Genomic DNA, 16,587 nt, shown 5'->3' with positions numbered 1-16,587 from the left:
ATACAAAGGAACAACTGCAAAATTAACAATAGCAGGAGTTCTGGGGCTCTTGCAATGAAACAGATTAAATTTCCAAAGAATTTTCTTTCACTGTGTGTAATGCTTTGTCTGAATACAGGTTTAAAAATGCGTGAAAAGTTTACTCCTATGATCATATTGATCACTCCATTTGAGGGATTAAGAGACACCAGTATCATCGAGCTTCTCAGGGCTTTAAATTGCTAGAGAATTCAGAAGTTCTGAAATTGATGCTGAGCATCTGATATTGCAATCATTCCTCAATGGAAGAGCTGAAAAGGGAAGAAAGATTCACTGCAGGGAGTGCTGTCATGCTGTAGGGCAGATATTCTAGCAAAAGATTAGATGAGGCATTAACATCCCTGCTCTGACTCTGCTATGAAAAGCTCTATATTTTGTTCCTGCTTAAGAGTCCTGCCAGAAGCACATGCAGGCACTGACAATGGAGGTGCTAAGAGAGTCTGCAGGGTATGACCTGCCCTGACACTGGAAGCAGCCGTGTGGTCTCTGTCACCGAAAGCTTGATCCATTTCTTTGTGTTAAGGATTTCACACTGACACAAACTAGAGACAGAATCAAAGACTTGCTTTCTTCGCTAGCATCTGATTTACTTTTTTCTTCATCTCAATAGCCAGCTCCATGGTAGCTAAGAGCTAAAACAACCCATTTCTGGAAGTAGGGGAAATGAGAAAATTACAGGGCAGATGCTGAAGATCGTACGAAAGGAAAACACCAGATTTTTTTCCTCTCAAGTAATGCATATATATTTAGATGCACTTACAGTGCACATGTAATATACCAAATCACCACCCTCAAGTCAAGTCAAAAATAATAAATAGTATTAGTGACTTTCTCCTGCAATACTTGCAATTTCAGGGGCAGAACCAACCTCTGAACTTATTTTGCATGCTTTACTTGATGTCCCCTCACTATAAATCTATTTCCATTAATAACCATCCCAGTGATTTCAACTGGAGATAATTTAGGCTGAACATTGTTTTGGTTTAACAACTGAATGGATGTAAATTCAATCCCTTTTTGTACCTTGCTCAACAGAATTGTCCATCAAAGGAGGCCTGACCTTCATCTCTCTAACCTGTTCCCATCACTTCACTGCTGCAAAGTACTCACAGATTTCAGTACAAGGGTGACTGGAGACGATCCATGCCATGTAACAGACCAGGTTCAAGCCAAGGGCCAGCAGTGGGGGGATGACCCCGCAGCCTGTGGTGGTCCCCAGCAGTGGGGGGATGACCCCGCAGCCTGTGGTGGTCCCCAGCAGTGGGGGAATGACCCCGCAGCCTGTGGTGGTCCCCAGCAGTGGGGGGATGACCCCGCAGCCTGTGGTGGTCCCCAGCAGTGGGGGGATGACCCCGCAGCCTGTGGTGGTCCCCAGCAGTGGGGGGATGACCCCGCAGCCTGTGGTGGTCCCCAGCAGTGGGGGGATGACCCCGCAGCCTGTGGTGGTCCCCAGCAGTGGGGGGATGACCCCGCAGCCTGTGGTGGTCCCCAGCAGTGGGGGGATGACCCCGCAGCCTGTGGTGGTCCCCAGCAGTGGGGGAATGACCCCGCAGCCTGTGGTGGTCCCCAGCAGTGGTGGGATGACCCCGCAGCCTGTGGTGGTCCCCAGCAGTGGGGGGATGACCCCGCAGCCTGTGGTGGTCCCCAGCAGTGGGGGGATGACCCCGCAGCCTGTGGTGGTCCCCAGCAGTGGGGGGATGACCCTACAGCCTGTGGTGGTCCCCAGCAGTGGGGGGATGACCCCGCAGCCTGTGGTGGTCCCCAGCAGTGGTGGCACAGGCAGAGCCCTGCGCTCAAACCCTTGCCTGCCTCCACACTGACAAAGAGGGAGAGCAGAATCACACCTCCTGTGTCTGATTACCTAAGGACTTGCACCAAATCCAGCTCAGCTGAATTCAAGAGCTAGCCTCAATATGTAACTCCAGATCTCACACAAACGCTCCTTCTAAGAATAATTTCCCTATCATATGTGCGGTTTTCACAGAGTGTTAATAGATCCTGCTTCGTGGCCCTACATAACCAGTTCCTTTCCAGACAAACTCAGAAGTGTCATTCTCACTCTCTTCACTAAGAAGGGCATAAAGTAGTACACTATCAAGGCCAGTCACCCCACACAGGGATACCTGGTAGTACAAAAATCAATCTGGTTACAGAAGACCACACCAGCTAAGAAACTCTGTACAGAAATAGCAAAACAGTTTTTGAAACAGAACTGAAGATATCTTTGCAAGGTTAATACAGAGCCCTCAGGCTAGCAGGCATCTTGTGTTCATTATTCTCTGCCCAGGAAGCATTTATCACTATGAATTCATTGAAAATTTTGAAGTACGATAATATGAGGCAAGCAGACTTGCAGGAAAACCTCTTCCTTTGCTACAATCTGTCCAGGAGAGAAAGGAAAGGATATTTGTGTGTGTGTAGGAGACAGAGAGGTTTGAGGCGGGGGAGTATACCCAGAGGAAATACAAATACCATTTCACAGTGCAAGTGTGAGTGCAAGAACACAGTTTTTGTCTTTTATCTAATATTTGTGTAGGTTCCATGAGTGTATAAAGGAAAACTAATCCTGCTAATTTAAATCAGCTACAATGACTTGCAAAAATTTAAACAAGCTGCTATTGAAACTTCATGGAAAAATATTTGAAAATTGATTGTCTTTTTGATATTTAAAATAAGGGGATAGACATTCTCTTTAATTATCTTAACCAAAAACAGCACTTTTTGTTACTATTAGAACTATGACCACATTGTTCTATTATGATGATATTTGCATTTAGCATTCAATACATCATGGTGCTAAAATTTTGGAAAATACACATTAATCTCAGCAGACGTAGAAATAATTAAGTTTGCAAACAGTGTCTCAGTGTGGGGCTGGATGAGCAGCAGGTGCTGTCTGTTGTGCTCTACCAGACCACAGCTTCCATATAAAACCCAAGAGATGCAATTCTGATGTGTGCCCCAGGATTGTTGTGGTGAAACATAAAAAGTGTGGGTTTGGTCCCCATTCTGCAAATTCTCTTACTTCAGCATTGTCTTAGCCATGCCACAAGTTAGGATTTTTCCTAGCTTGACTCTGCAACTTTGCTTACATTGAATATCATTTATTCTCAAGACATTCCTTTGCTTAGTTGCAGAGTGAGGTCCATGCCATCTCTGAGTAAGGGAGAACTTTAGGATAGATGTTGAAAGAAGTGTAGCAGATGTTTAATGGAGAAACAGACAGATTTCTGCAACAAAATGCATGCCAAAAAAAGTCAATAAAACTTTAAAAAGGCAAACTGTATTTAAGGAAGAGGATGCAAATATCCAGGATTTCAATACTGATCTGCAGTTTCTGACTAACCCAAGTGATGAGCCATAGTCCCATTAACAATGGCATTTCATCTTAAGAAAATGGCATTTCAGGAAAGATTTCATGTCCATGGTTTTGTGCTACACACAAAGCCTAGCTTTCAGGGCAGACCTGACAAGAAACTAGTTCTTGGGATTGCATTATACAGCATGAGATCCCACACTGCTTATCCAATGAAGTACTTTTACTCCTTAACAGCCCCACCTCTTATGGCAAATTTCACCTGTCTCTGGAATGGTTTCCTTGCATTAATTCGGTTTACAAATTGAAATGAACACAGGAAAAAAAATAAATCAATGAGAGACTTAATCAATATGGCCAACCTACTGCATTAGATTGTTTCACTCAATTACAATTCTTTTACATAGTTTAATTTAGATAACTGTCAGGTAAAAGAGGGGAAAATAGTTCTATACAATTAATGCAACAGAAGGTAGCAACTGATTTAAGCAGCTGGCCAAAGCAGTTAGCAATGCATCTATCCCTTGGTTAAATTACTCTCCCGGATCTGCATAACACATGCATGACTGATATTTTTATCTAGAGCATTAAACCTAATGGCTGGTTAGTTGAAATACAAAACTGTTCTGAACAAATTCATGAAGTTCACAGAGCTGGTATAGATCCCATCTGTCAATGCATTTTAGTGGTCCCTGCAGCCCCATACTGAAAAATCTAAAAGACTCTGTATTTATAAAGGACTGGGCACATAATGGCAGATGCTTGAGTTTAACTATGTATTGATAAAGTATTCTGAAGATGTTTTCAGAATCTTAGGTGTAATAGCTCAGCCAGCTACAGCAAACAGCTAACTACACTTCTCTGTGTTTTCTTTCTCTGCAGGTATACCCAGTATTTCCAGTATTGGTAGTAAGTAATAAAACCAGTATTGTTTTGCATTGTCATTCAGCTTCATGGATCTGATTTCCCAACATCCCTTTCTGGTGTAGATAATGTTTCTCTGACAGCATGCCCTGTGGTGCAGGGACTGTGTATTGGCCTTCCTCTCTGGCATTAACATGTCACTGTTATTACATGGTCAGAGACAATGTCACTCCTTACATCTGCATTCAGCCCCAGATTTTCTGGTCAATTCTTATCAGCAGATGAGCACTGAGTCCTATAAAACTAGTGTGACATGAAGAATTAAGACACTGTTGCAGAGAAAATATTTGTTGAGCATTTTGAAGAAAAGTGTTTGCTAATAACAGAAGTATAGGACCAATAATTTTCATGTATGTATATGTGTGTGTACATTCAAAGAGCAAATGGAAAAGTTTATAAATGGAATAGCTTTCATTTCTATGAAGTAGATTAGCAAATGCAGCGTATCTGCTGGAATCTGCATTAACTCTAGTGGGCTTTGAACTCAGCTTTACTCCACAAAATAAATAGAATTGTGTTCCTTCACAGAAAAATGCTTTCCTGTATGCAATCTAAGTACCAAAATACAACTCTTAAACTATAACAAAACCATGACATTGTTACATAAAGAACTACTATATCAATGAAATAGATGATTACTTAAACAAAACATATGCAGAGACCAAGTGCACAGCAGCTGAGCTGTGAGCCTCGGCTAAGTTCCACAGCTGAGGAGTGCATATAGTCATGGCACATTAGTTAATTGCCAGTAAAGCAGGGAAGGAGAAATGGGATCATGCTGTAGCTCAAGGAAAGAATATTCCCTACAGCCTCAGCTTTGCAAATACTTTGGGCACAACTTGCATAGTACAGGACAATCACGGTTTTAAAATATCACAGTTGTTAAATGCAATTTGCCATAGCCGCTATCCAAGTGAAAAGTTTTTAACAATTTGGGTAAAACTGTCTCACTTTTTATGATGCAGGGTCAGGACTATCAACTTATAATCAACCCAGTTTACTTAAGCTCATGAATAGCACTGATTTGTTAAGCTCTAGACAGGAAAGTTAAATGCCATCAAAACTATCTCACTTGCAAGTGCGAGCAGTTTTAGCAGCTGAATACCACAGCATCTGTTTTCTGCTTTAAATAGAAAAACAGCATCAATGACAATAATGTGCAAATGAAAGCCTTAAATCTTAATAATGTCATTTGCCTGCTCTAGTGTCTCCTCTGGTATTTGCACGCCTGCAGATTCATAGTGATGTGCCATTTTCAAAACTTTGTGTTTATACATATGTTTCATTACAAAAAAAATTTAAATAAATGAAAGAGAATAAGTTTATGTTACCATTCTCAGAAATATTTCTGCCATTAATAACAGAAATGGGATGAATGGGAAATAGCTCTTTGGAGTTTGATTGTGCTATAGTTTCTTAGTACTACTGTGTTGCATGGTCTATATGGTTGTGTTTTCACTTCACCCTCCATACAGCCTTCGTCACCACATCTACCATTTCTGAGCATCAGCAGATGTTGGCCTTTGAAAACTTAATAGGGAAACTCAAATACCTTTTGAACAATGGTGAGCTGAAAGGATGCATTGTTGACCTCTTTGTATTTTACACTGTGGTGATTAGTACAGTTAATTTATTACAAACTGAGAAAATTCTGTTTAACATTCTATAGGAAATACAAGAGTTTCTGCAAATCTATGTTTTATCTTTAGTCTGCTGTAAATGTCTTGGGATAATATGTGGTAGAATTCAATATGTTTCTTTGCCTACCTAAAAAGGGTGAAGTATGAGCATCTCTTCATGAGCACAAGTATATACTGCTTGCTTTTTCCATGTGTTTTTTCTTAAATAGCTCAAGGGAGAAATAACTCTACTTGCTTAATGTTCTGGACACCTTTCCTATAACACAGAAATAGCAGAATTTTTGTTAAACAAGGATAGAATCCATAAATTTATCCTGTTCTCAAAGAGAATTTAACAAAAGTCCAATTAACACACAAAACCAAACAAGATTAATTAGTCGTGGCTGCTTTAATGGATTCTGCATGATTTTTGTTTTGTTTATGCTAACACAGTATTTGTGTTCATATTAGCAGAGTTTTTCCCCATCTGGGGGCAGGAAGTTACTCTTGGGAGATACAGTTTGGGTTTCATTTTGCCTGGCAGCAAACACCTACAGGGGGTATTGGCTTTTGTGTGCTCCCAGCTTTTTTCTGGTTTATAAGGAGGACGGGGTTGGGACAGGCGTGTTAGAAACACTAAACTTCCAGCATGCAAAGAAGATGCCACCTCAAGCATTGTTCATGTAACACTTTTTTCAGACTGCAATGAAAGCCAGCAAAGAAAAATAAAATATATTCATCAATGTGCACATATATGTATTATTCTCTATTTTCCTTTTTTACCTCAAAGGATTTCGTATTAAAGCAGTTTAGCACTAAAATTTGAACACAAAAAAGAGTGGTCATTAGTAAACATCCTTTCTGATCATCTAGAAGAAAACAAAGCAAACAAAAAAACCCGAGAGCTTTCCCATTAAGGTCATTTGTACCTGCTGTTGTCTATCAGTTGAATAATAGGTTCTCTGATCATTTCCAGCTTTTTGATTGCAATGCTGGCTCTTTCAGCATTTTTCAGCCATGTCTGAAAAAATACTGGTGAAAGTGTTAGCAATTAATGAGTCCCAAAACCATTTCATAATTTTAAGCAATGCTTATATACAGTATGTAAATATTCTGAAAACTGCATTATTTTACTTGCTAAAATAATGATTGTACAATTTTACATAGAGCAGTGCATCAAAAATGTTCATTATTATGACCAAATACCAAGATTACCAATCTGTACATGTATGCCTTCCAAAAGTTGAGTCTTCTAAGCTATTGCTTCTTTTTTTCCGTAAAGCATAACTCCACTAATTATGCTAAACAGTTTGTTATAGAGGGTATAATTAGATAGAGGATAAGATAGACATGATGTGCAAATAGCTCTGTGTGGGTGATTATCACCTTAAAGCCTGCTGCTGGCAGATGAGTCAGAGTTTAGAGACAGACCATGCACCCAAATGCAAGATGCAACCACAATAACCAAACAGTATTTTCTGCTTTGTTCTCTATATTTTTGTTCTTCCTTAGAGTCAATTTTAAATTAAGAAGGTTCTTTTTAAGGATAATGAATGCAAGATGAAGATGTAAAAAAAAAAAAAAAAAAGAATGGGCCCTTTCTTATTTTATTGTTTTCTTAACCTTGAAAAATCTCATTGGTATTTTTCTGGAGCTAAAATAGTATCTGGATGAATGTAGCTTTATTTGTTTTTCACATTTGTAATGGAATTCTAATGTGGTAAATATATACTTTAAAAGGTAGTGAGAGCAAATACTAGTGGAATTTTTTGTTTTTAATAACAACACAAAGTATTTTGGACCGGATTTTGCCCTTTTGCAGTAACCAAGAAGCTCTCTTATTAAATCTTCAATCGTGTGAGCAAAGCCATTACCATGCCAAGCTTTGGACTAGAGTCTATACCCAACACATGTGAGCAGAGTATAAACATTCATAACTAGGTTGTACATTATTTTTCTATTATTATTTGAGGTCAGGTTTTACAGAAAGCTGTACTACTGAGAGACCATTAAGATATTTATCTCCTTAAAACATTCAAATATTGTCTTCAGACTGTATCTATTATTTTGGACATATAAACAAAAAGTTCTCATTTCAATTTAATTGTATCCAAGTCTGACCTTCTAATAAATAATATTGTTAATCAGGCTTCCAGTCTAAGGCAATCACCTTATCTAGATAACTGATTATAATATCAAGCCAGTATTTGTTTTCCCTCCTTTAATGCTTTGAAGCTCTTCGAATACTTTGCTTTTAAAATTAGATTTTACACTGTATTAAAACATTACTGAGCTAAAAGAAAATAGAACCAGCCTTTGTGGTATGATGTGCTCATTTGAATACTGGATCTGAGAGAAATTTACATTCCAAATAATACCATTACGTGTACTTTTACCTGGTAGCAGTCCCAACAAAGCCAGTTTCCTGCTATATAGCTAGGGTGTGACCTCCGAAGGTGAGAAAGCAGAACTGAGCCCAGCATGGAGCAGAAACCACCTCTTTGCTAAAATTGCTGGGACAAATATATAAATAAATAAAGTGATTTAGAGGGCAGGGTCAGAAAGCACCAGTGCTGCCCAGGGAGCACTGCGAGGTCCTAGGGATGGGATTTGGGGGAGCCTTCATTTCAGTTTTGGTTTTGCCAGATCCACCAATTTTAACAAATAAGAAGAGCTGTGCTCAGCAGTCTCAGACACAGCCACTGACAGGTTAGAGCTGCTTCTCATTCCTCTTTCCAGTTTTCCGCGATCATCTTGAGTTAGTTTAAATCAGTCTATCAATCACATAGTGTTTTCAATGCTTTTTGATTTGTTGTAATATATAGAGAACTACTCAGTTCATAGTTATCTTTCTTTTAACCACTAATAAATAATCCAGTGATAGGATACTCTAGAAAATAAGATATCAACATTCCAATATGTACCATAGTGCCCATGCAAAACACATGGCACTTGCAATATGCTAGTTGAGCTCAGTTGCTCAAGGAAGTTTATAGAGAATAGACATGACCCAAAAAGATATTTTAAAATCTAATTATCTATAAAGCTTGGGGGGAAACTGCCAGGAAAAAAATGTATTTCTATGTTACCCTCTCATCCTTTTCTTTCTGTTCCCTAAGACATGTAATCAGTTTATTTCACAGACTAAAGCAAAGAATGAGGTTTCCAAATCAGCATAGTGATCTAAAAAAAAAAAATCTTGATTTACTGTTTATCAGTTATGAATTACTGCACAGTAATTCCAGGTGATCAGACAGTTTTAACATTTTTATAGGAAAAAGCAGAACCAGTCCAAATAAAAAATAACAACACAACCCCTGCAAACTATCAACAAAATAATTTTTTTTTTCATGAGAAGGTACCTAAATGTTTCATTACAAAGTACTTGAATTCATTGTGCATTTCTACAAAAATTCTAGTGGAAATACTTAAAATTTAAGAATTTCTTCAGCCCTGACTATTTTGAGAATCAGCCAACAATTTGTTCAAATCAGTGGTATATTTTTTCTGATACCTGAAGGTTTCCAGAGATGGATCCTTGGATTATTTTTAAGCCTCTAAAAAGATCGCTCTCTTTTTTTCTCTACAAGTGGACACATAAAGGACTAATTACATTTAAATTCTTCCAACAGTTATAAAAGCTGTTATGGCTGTGGAGCTACCATAAAACAACCACATCTTCACATTTATGCAGAATTCTCCTTTCTTCAAAGGAACAGGTATGAAACTTCCTACATTGCTCCAAGAAAGATTGCCTAATATTGGCCAAGTATTTTTTTTTTAACTTAATAAAATAAAAGGTTGATTTAAAAAAAAAAAAAAAACCACCAGCATTTCTCTCATTCAGTGATTTAGATTTTGCAGTTTAATGAAAGTGCTAAAAGGCAAATTTTATGTGAGATAGATTATCATAGCTTCAAAAAGACCAAAAGAGATAGAAATGCTGTAACAATGATATGATGATTGCAAGACGTGGTGGAATACAATCTGATATAAACACACTCGATTACTCCAGCAGCTACTAAATTTGCCAGTGATTTCATTGAGCATTATTTCTTAAAAATCCTAAATTTTTTATTCCATATTTGCACCTAAACCAACTGTCATAATTCCACTGTCCTCAGCAGGCATCTATAATTGAGAACAGATATTTACTGCTGCCTACTCATGGTTTAAAATAGGTAGCGGCAAGGCCAGCTTTCTGTGGCTAGAGACATGAAGTTCTACTGGATCATTAAGTTTATACTGATACATTCTTAATTATTTTTTTAATGGAAAGAAAGTTAGAAAACATCTTAATCAGCATATCTCACTGGGGTTCCTTATTGTTATTAAAAATGAAATTAATAATGATAGTTGCCAACACAAGTGCTCCCTGTCTGCCACTAGTAAGCATTATTTAAGACTTAGAGATTTATGGGCAGTAATTTCCAGCAGATGCACTGTCTGTGGGCTGGGCCAGCAGGATCACTTGAGGAGGTGGTCAGGCACTGTTGGCTGCAGAGCACAGCTGCCCAGGCAGCAGCAGAGAATTCCTGCGCTCCATCACCTCTGCCATCATCCCTGAGCAGGGACAGCCCCTCTCACTGGGAATACACTTTAATTTTACTGCCAGCTCAGTACTTGGTTTGGAGTGAGAAACCAACAAAATGCCCATTAATTTCTGCCAAGATTGTGACAGGTTTTTTTCACGTGCAGCTGTCTGGTTGGAATTAGGCTGACACTACCCATTCATTTCCTTTATTTCTCCAGTTTGAAACCATGATATAGCCCATGGTGCAGACTGTACTTCCAATGAATATTTGAGTAATTCTGATACTGTATATCAGGGAGGAAATTAAAAAAAAAAAAGGTTGTGAGGAGAAAAAGGAAATTATCATACATCTAATAAATATAATGCAGTAAGTTTTCCCTTACTTCATGAAAGTAAAATTTTTTTCCAAAAGTTACTTTCTACATATAATTGGCTTTGGAACAATAGTAACTAAAAATGCAAAAATATCCAATGCAAATATAAAATGTCATCTCTGATTTTTTTCTCAGTCACACAGCTTGCATACCTCCACTCTTAAAAATGCCCACAGTAGCTTCACTTTTAAATAATAACACTCAAACATACATTTAGAAACTCTCTTTCACATTTCTTAGCCTTGCTTGCCCAGAGTAACTGTCATGGAATATTTTACAGTAGATGGAAACAGCACATCTTATAGAATACTTACTCCAAGATTCATTTATTATTCTCGTAAATAATGATTCTAATTACAAAATGCAGTTTCCAGACATGGAACTATTCTGGAAAAGATTGGTTTATCTAGTCAGCTTCTCTATAAATAAAGCCTTTGGTGGTGATCACCAAGGACTAGAAATATTTTCACAGGTTGCTGTGAAAGAATAACTAGCTGCTAAATGATTCTTCCCAGTGTCTGTTCAAGGGATGACTCATCTGCTCCAATGTACATGTGGGAATGACATCCAACATTCTTAGACTTGGACATCTCACCTACCTTTGCAGATAAAGCATTTCAAGTTATCACCATTTAAAAAACATTCAAAGATATGAAGAAAGACCTTTATCAAGAAACATGTAATCTTGATGGAAATACAGGCCATGAATAAAGGATATGAGTAAAAGATATCCTCTTTACCAAAGACTGAAAAAAGCACATAACAGAAGCATTAAGTCTAAGGAGCATTAACCACATTACCAAGCATCAGCTGGTCTCAACTGGATATGACCCTCAACAACCTCATCTAACTTTTAAGTTGACCCTGCCATGAGCAAACTGTGGAATTAAATGACCTCCAGAAATCCCTTCTAATATGGTTATAATTATCAATAATAACCAGTAATAATCACTAGCAATAATACTTAAATGGTAATCTCCAGGCACTGTAAATATGTTCTTTATTATTTTGGATGCCCATTAAGAAACTCAGTTCACTGTTATCTAATTTAAAGGGTCAAGGAATTTTTAATTACCTTGCAGTAAGTCACAACCTCCATTTTAAGTAAGTTTGCTAAAACAAGAACAGATCTATAACATATATAGAATTTCTAAAAAATATGTAAATATGATTTTTTTCCTGCCTTATAAGGAATGATTTTACTTGGACATGACATTACTTAGAAAAATAATAATCAGGATAAATTATATATCAAATATTACTGATTATATCAGTTTGATTATGTAAAGTATCTGATTTTCTATGTAGGACCTACAGTTTATGAAATTAAAAATTCCAGAGGGTTAGTCCTAAGACCACTATACATGGAACTTTTATAGCAGGTGTGCCACACTGTACTCAACAACACGAGTAAGATATTGGAAGCTCCATTCTGAAATGTGACCAGTTTTCTGCAACAACTCTGATGCTGCACAATGGCTAAAAGAAAAAAAGGCTCAGGGCACAGCAGGACAACATAGTCCATAACAATTGCTTTCCCTTTTTAACTCCTGATTTTTATGTTATGCCTAATATCCAGTCACTTTAAAATTTTTAGGTCAAATCTAAGTGTTCCTAAATCAACCAGAATTTGACAGGGAATTAACTGTGCAATTTGTCAATGAGTGTCTGAGGAGGAGGAAGGTGGTCTCTCAGGTGCTAGGTAGTAGTCTGTCAGTGGAGGGGGTAAGGGTTACCACAGCACCTCACTAGGTACAGCTCAGAGATACTTCTTGTAATTCACTCTGACTGGCACACTTGCACTTCCTATGTGTGGGAATTGGTGGATCTGACCTGCAGAGGCAGGTTAATGTCAGCCAATATGTAGACTGTTTGAGAATCTACCATACTGGTTCAGTTTTTCTTTCTTCTGTTTTCTTGATTGGTAAGGAAAAAGCACAAAAATGCAGGCATCTGATGTAATAGTGATTAAATTACAAGTAGACCCATTCAATTGCAGAAGACTGCCTAACAGCAAATGGCAAAGTGCAGGTCCCCATCCTTTCCTTTAACTGTTCTCTGTGTGGGAGGACTTTAGGGACAGACAGCCCCACAGCCCCAGAAATTTCTTTTTACCCTTGACAAATGGGTCAGAAGGTACTCTGGGATGTCCTCCTTCCAATATCAGATGTTTGAAGCCCCTGTCATTTTGTTATAGCTTCCCCTTCAGGTTTTCTACTAGGATGGATGTAACAGTGAAACTCACCAGCTAGATAAAGATATACAGGCCCAGCCCCTTGCTGCCAAGCAGGTTACGACAACTGCAGTCTACTCGCCACCAAGCTGAATTCCTCATACACAGAAGAGAAGGAATAGCTCTCTCCCCACTAACATCACCACAGTGAAGGCTGATGTGACCCTTAAGAAGAATTCTGTTTGTTTCAGACACGACACAACCACTACAGTACTCAGAGAAGATTATAAAAACATGGTCCAAGTCTAATTTTCAAAGCTAGGCAGATGGAAACAGAGAAACAAGTTTTCCTTCCTTCCCCAAAACCCCATCCACTTCACCTTCAGCTCCAAGACCCAGCACCATTCTGGTAAGGGTTGTCACTCCTCACTTCCCTAGCCCCAGAACACATTAATCAAAGGAGATGAAGCTCTAAAGAGACACAGCTAATTCTATTGCTCACACAAAATGCTTCATGCAAGTAACACATTCTGTAGAACTTATAAGAAATGTAGATATTTAACATTATGAAAAAAAAAAATCAAGCTGTAAAATACATCAGCAGAGATGACAGGAAATAGATGAAACACACAAAAGTGTGAGAGCCAAAGAAGAGGCCCACTCTACTGGTAAATATATTTCTTCTGGTAACAGATATGTAATTCACTCAAAAGGCCCTGAAACAGGATGTTACAGTAAGATATGTGTCTTTGGTAAGAAGTCCATATTTGTCTGATCCTGTCGTTTTATCTCTGCAGAGCATATTTAACACAATATGTTCCTGTTTTGTTCCTGGTTTTACAACCATATATATTGGCCTAGGTTATATTCTTGTCATGAAAAACTATATTTTAAGCCACAGAAGAGAAATTGTTATGCACAGTATTTTATGTCCATTTGGTGTTTTGGGAATCATCAATTGCTTGTTTCCTTGTTCACTGTGGAGTCATGTTCTGTTCTAGTGCAACTTAGACTAGTCCAGTAATAGCTGTGTGTAATCTCTGTCTTTGTCCATATGCTTGCCTGTTTAGAACAATATCACAGATGTAAATAACAAAACCTGATTTTTCCTGATGCATGCAGATCCTCCAAAGTTTGATAGGATATGGCCGAATATTTCTTCCCTTGAGGTTTCTAAACCAAACCAAGGTAGGATGCTGTAAAATTCCTAGTGGTCTAAAGGTACTGAAATTGCTCTCAACGAGTCCCACATGGTGGCAAACTATAACGATGATAATCCAACTCATTTTTCTCTGGTGCTAAGTAATGCTGTCCTGTGAGGAAATAACTATAAGACAAACCTCACCTGAAAAGGGAGTCTTCCAACATTCAGACTGTGAACATTACTGCAAATATGGGATTAGTAAACATACAGACTAAAATTTGTGATACACAGAAAGCCCAGGATAAGTTTGGATTTGTTTAGATAGCACAATCTGTGTTTTGGGTAAGTTTTGGGATTTTTAAGTCAACAAAGGTTGTCACTGTCAACCTCAAAAGCATTTTTAATGTCTTGTTTCCATTTTGTTTTCCCAAGTAAGCTGAGAAGCATTCTCAGCTTTCATGCCATCCACAATACACGCAAGTTCTCTGCAGGAAGGCCCATGGTTTTCTACAATTTGAGTTCTACACAAAAAATTACATACTGTGATATGACAATTAGCACTGAAAGAAACAAAATTATTTTTAAGAGGACTAATAAAACTAAGATTCTTTGTTAGTTGAAGTATTCAGTTATACTTCACATTTCAAAGTGATTGCTCTTATAAAAATAATTTCCTTCTGTTCTTATTTACTGCCCTTCCCTCCCCCAAAATTCCCTACAGAAATCTGGCCTGTGGCTTGCTTTCATGTTCAAAGGGTGTCCTTTCTGTGCTATAACACACAGAGGCAGAGAATAAAATTAATGAAAAGACAATCTAGAAAATGGCCACTAAACCAAATGAGATGTATTGGGAATCTGTTGGGAATTACACAAGAGGGGCTGTAATTAAGTCTATGGATCACAATCACCAAATCAAACATACGCCATGTGCATGTGAAATCTACCATGTTATACGTGCAAGTTTCTATGTGCCCAACAAAACAGAAAATACTAATTGATCTGTGCTCTATGTAAGGATTAGAAATGTACTTTTGTTTCGACTATTCACCATATATTTGAAACAAACTATCTCTGATAAAGGAATACCTAGCATTCCAATTTCATTTAGCTCCCATTGTATTTTCCAAGTTTTTGCATGTCTTTTTTAAACAAACAGAAAACCCCACCTAGACTGATCTCTTTTCCTCTGCTTTCTGTAAGGATTAGCCTATGTTATTCAGAATAATTTTAAATCAAAACATTCTCAATTAAATTATAATTAGCTTTTCTAATGGATTTCATTACTTAATTATACTCTGTACGATCTAAGACCTAACTTCATTGCAAAATATGTTTTGAACAGCACAGAATTATTCAGTGTTTCTTTCCCAAAAGTAAGAGTTTAAGTAAATTTAGTTTTGATGTTTTGGTAGGGAGCACAAAACACAAAAACTTCAAAGCATTTCTATTCAGCTTTTGTGTGTTTGCAGCACATTGTTACAGTGTTTAACATATAGCATAGATTAAATATTTTATTTAAGAATAGTGTATGAAAAGAATGATTACAGAAATCTGCCAATATCTAAATATTGTGGGGTTTAGGTCTATGCTAATTGGCCAGAATAAATGTGCATTCAAATTCAATAAAACCCTTTTCAGACGACTCTGGTTACCATACAGTCATTTGTCATGGATTTGGGGAAATCACCAAATAACCTCTAACACAAAACTGCCACAGTGCATAGATGTGAATTACATTCCCTCCCTTGTCATTTTCTGTAATTTTACCCTTTCCTTACAAAAAAAAAAAAAAAATTATTAAATTCAAAAGTTAGAGAATAAAGATGTTTATTTTAATATATTGATTTGTTCCTATATGATAATTTTTCTAATTTGCTGTTCATTTTATTACCTATCCAGTTGCTCCCAAATTAGCTATGTCAACTGTTTCTTCTGTTCAAGTTGCAAACCACAAGAGAGGTAGGAATTCTGGGATTCATACAGTGATCCCATAGTGCTCTGTGTTGTGAAAACATTGCACTGTATGAATCTGGAATATCTGTGGAGTGTACCCATTAGTTTACTGGTGAGGCATCTTCATTGAATACAACAGAAGCATTAAGTCACAAACATAAGCCATACAAAGAAAAATAAATGTGCTTCTTAGACAGTTGTTGGTGGCAAATAAAGTGGCATGGCATTTATTTTTAAAGGAGTTAAATGTATGAATATGACTATTCAGATCCTTGCCCAGAAAGCAGATGTTTACTAGAGTCTTGTTTTCCTCAGTGATATGCATAAATTGTAAAAGAGGAAACATAAGCAGATTAGTTGAGGGCAAACAATCCATAAAACATCAATTGTCCATGTCCTCAAGAAGTATCTGTAAATGCCATGGAATGTAATGCATTGTTGTGTCTTTTAATGCATTGTAAGTGTGCCTTATGTCTTCATTTTATTGTAAGTGTGCAAATTCAGAGCGCAG

At 37.6% G+C, this 16,587-nt stretch overlaps 2 protein-coding genes across 12 annotated transcripts in view; one reads left to right on the top strand and one right to left on the bottom strand.

Moving 5' to 3' along the window:
• Positions 1-16,587, bottom strand: part of LOC137479290 (potassium/sodium hyperpolarization-activated cyclic nucleotide-gated channel 2-like) — a 278,557-nt gene that overhangs the window by 209,786 nt on the left and 52,184 nt on the right. The window lies entirely within an intron of this gene.
• The window catches only part of NTNG1 (netrin G1), a 143,529-nt gene that overhangs the window by 92,791 nt on the left and 34,151 nt on the right, over positions 1-16,587 (top strand). For 4 of the 9 annotated variants that reach the window (XM_068199671.1, XM_068199668.1, XM_068199667.1 and 1 more), the window contains exon 4: positions 4,238-4,264. In XM_068199671.1, coding sequence (XP_068055772.1) covers positions 4,238-4,264 — 27 coding nt within the window. Of the gene's footprint in view, positions 1-4,237; positions 4,265-14,101; positions 14,168-16,022; positions 16,083-16,587 lie in introns of all 9 variants that reach the window. The other 5 variants (XM_068199669.1, XM_068199665.1, XM_068199672.1 and 2 more) reach the window with 2 other exon arrangements.

This window comes from Anomalospiza imberbis, chromosome 9, assembly GCF_031753505.1.
Source record: "Anomalospiza imberbis isolate Cuckoo-Finch-1a 21T00152 chromosome 9, ASM3175350v1, whole genome shotgun sequence".
NCBI classification, from domain to species: Eukaryota; Metazoa; Chordata; class Aves; order Passeriformes; family Viduidae; genus Anomalospiza; species Anomalospiza imberbis.
The sequence above is the reverse complement of the archived record's forward strand: the minus strand, read 5'-3'. Positions and strand labels throughout refer to the sequence as shown.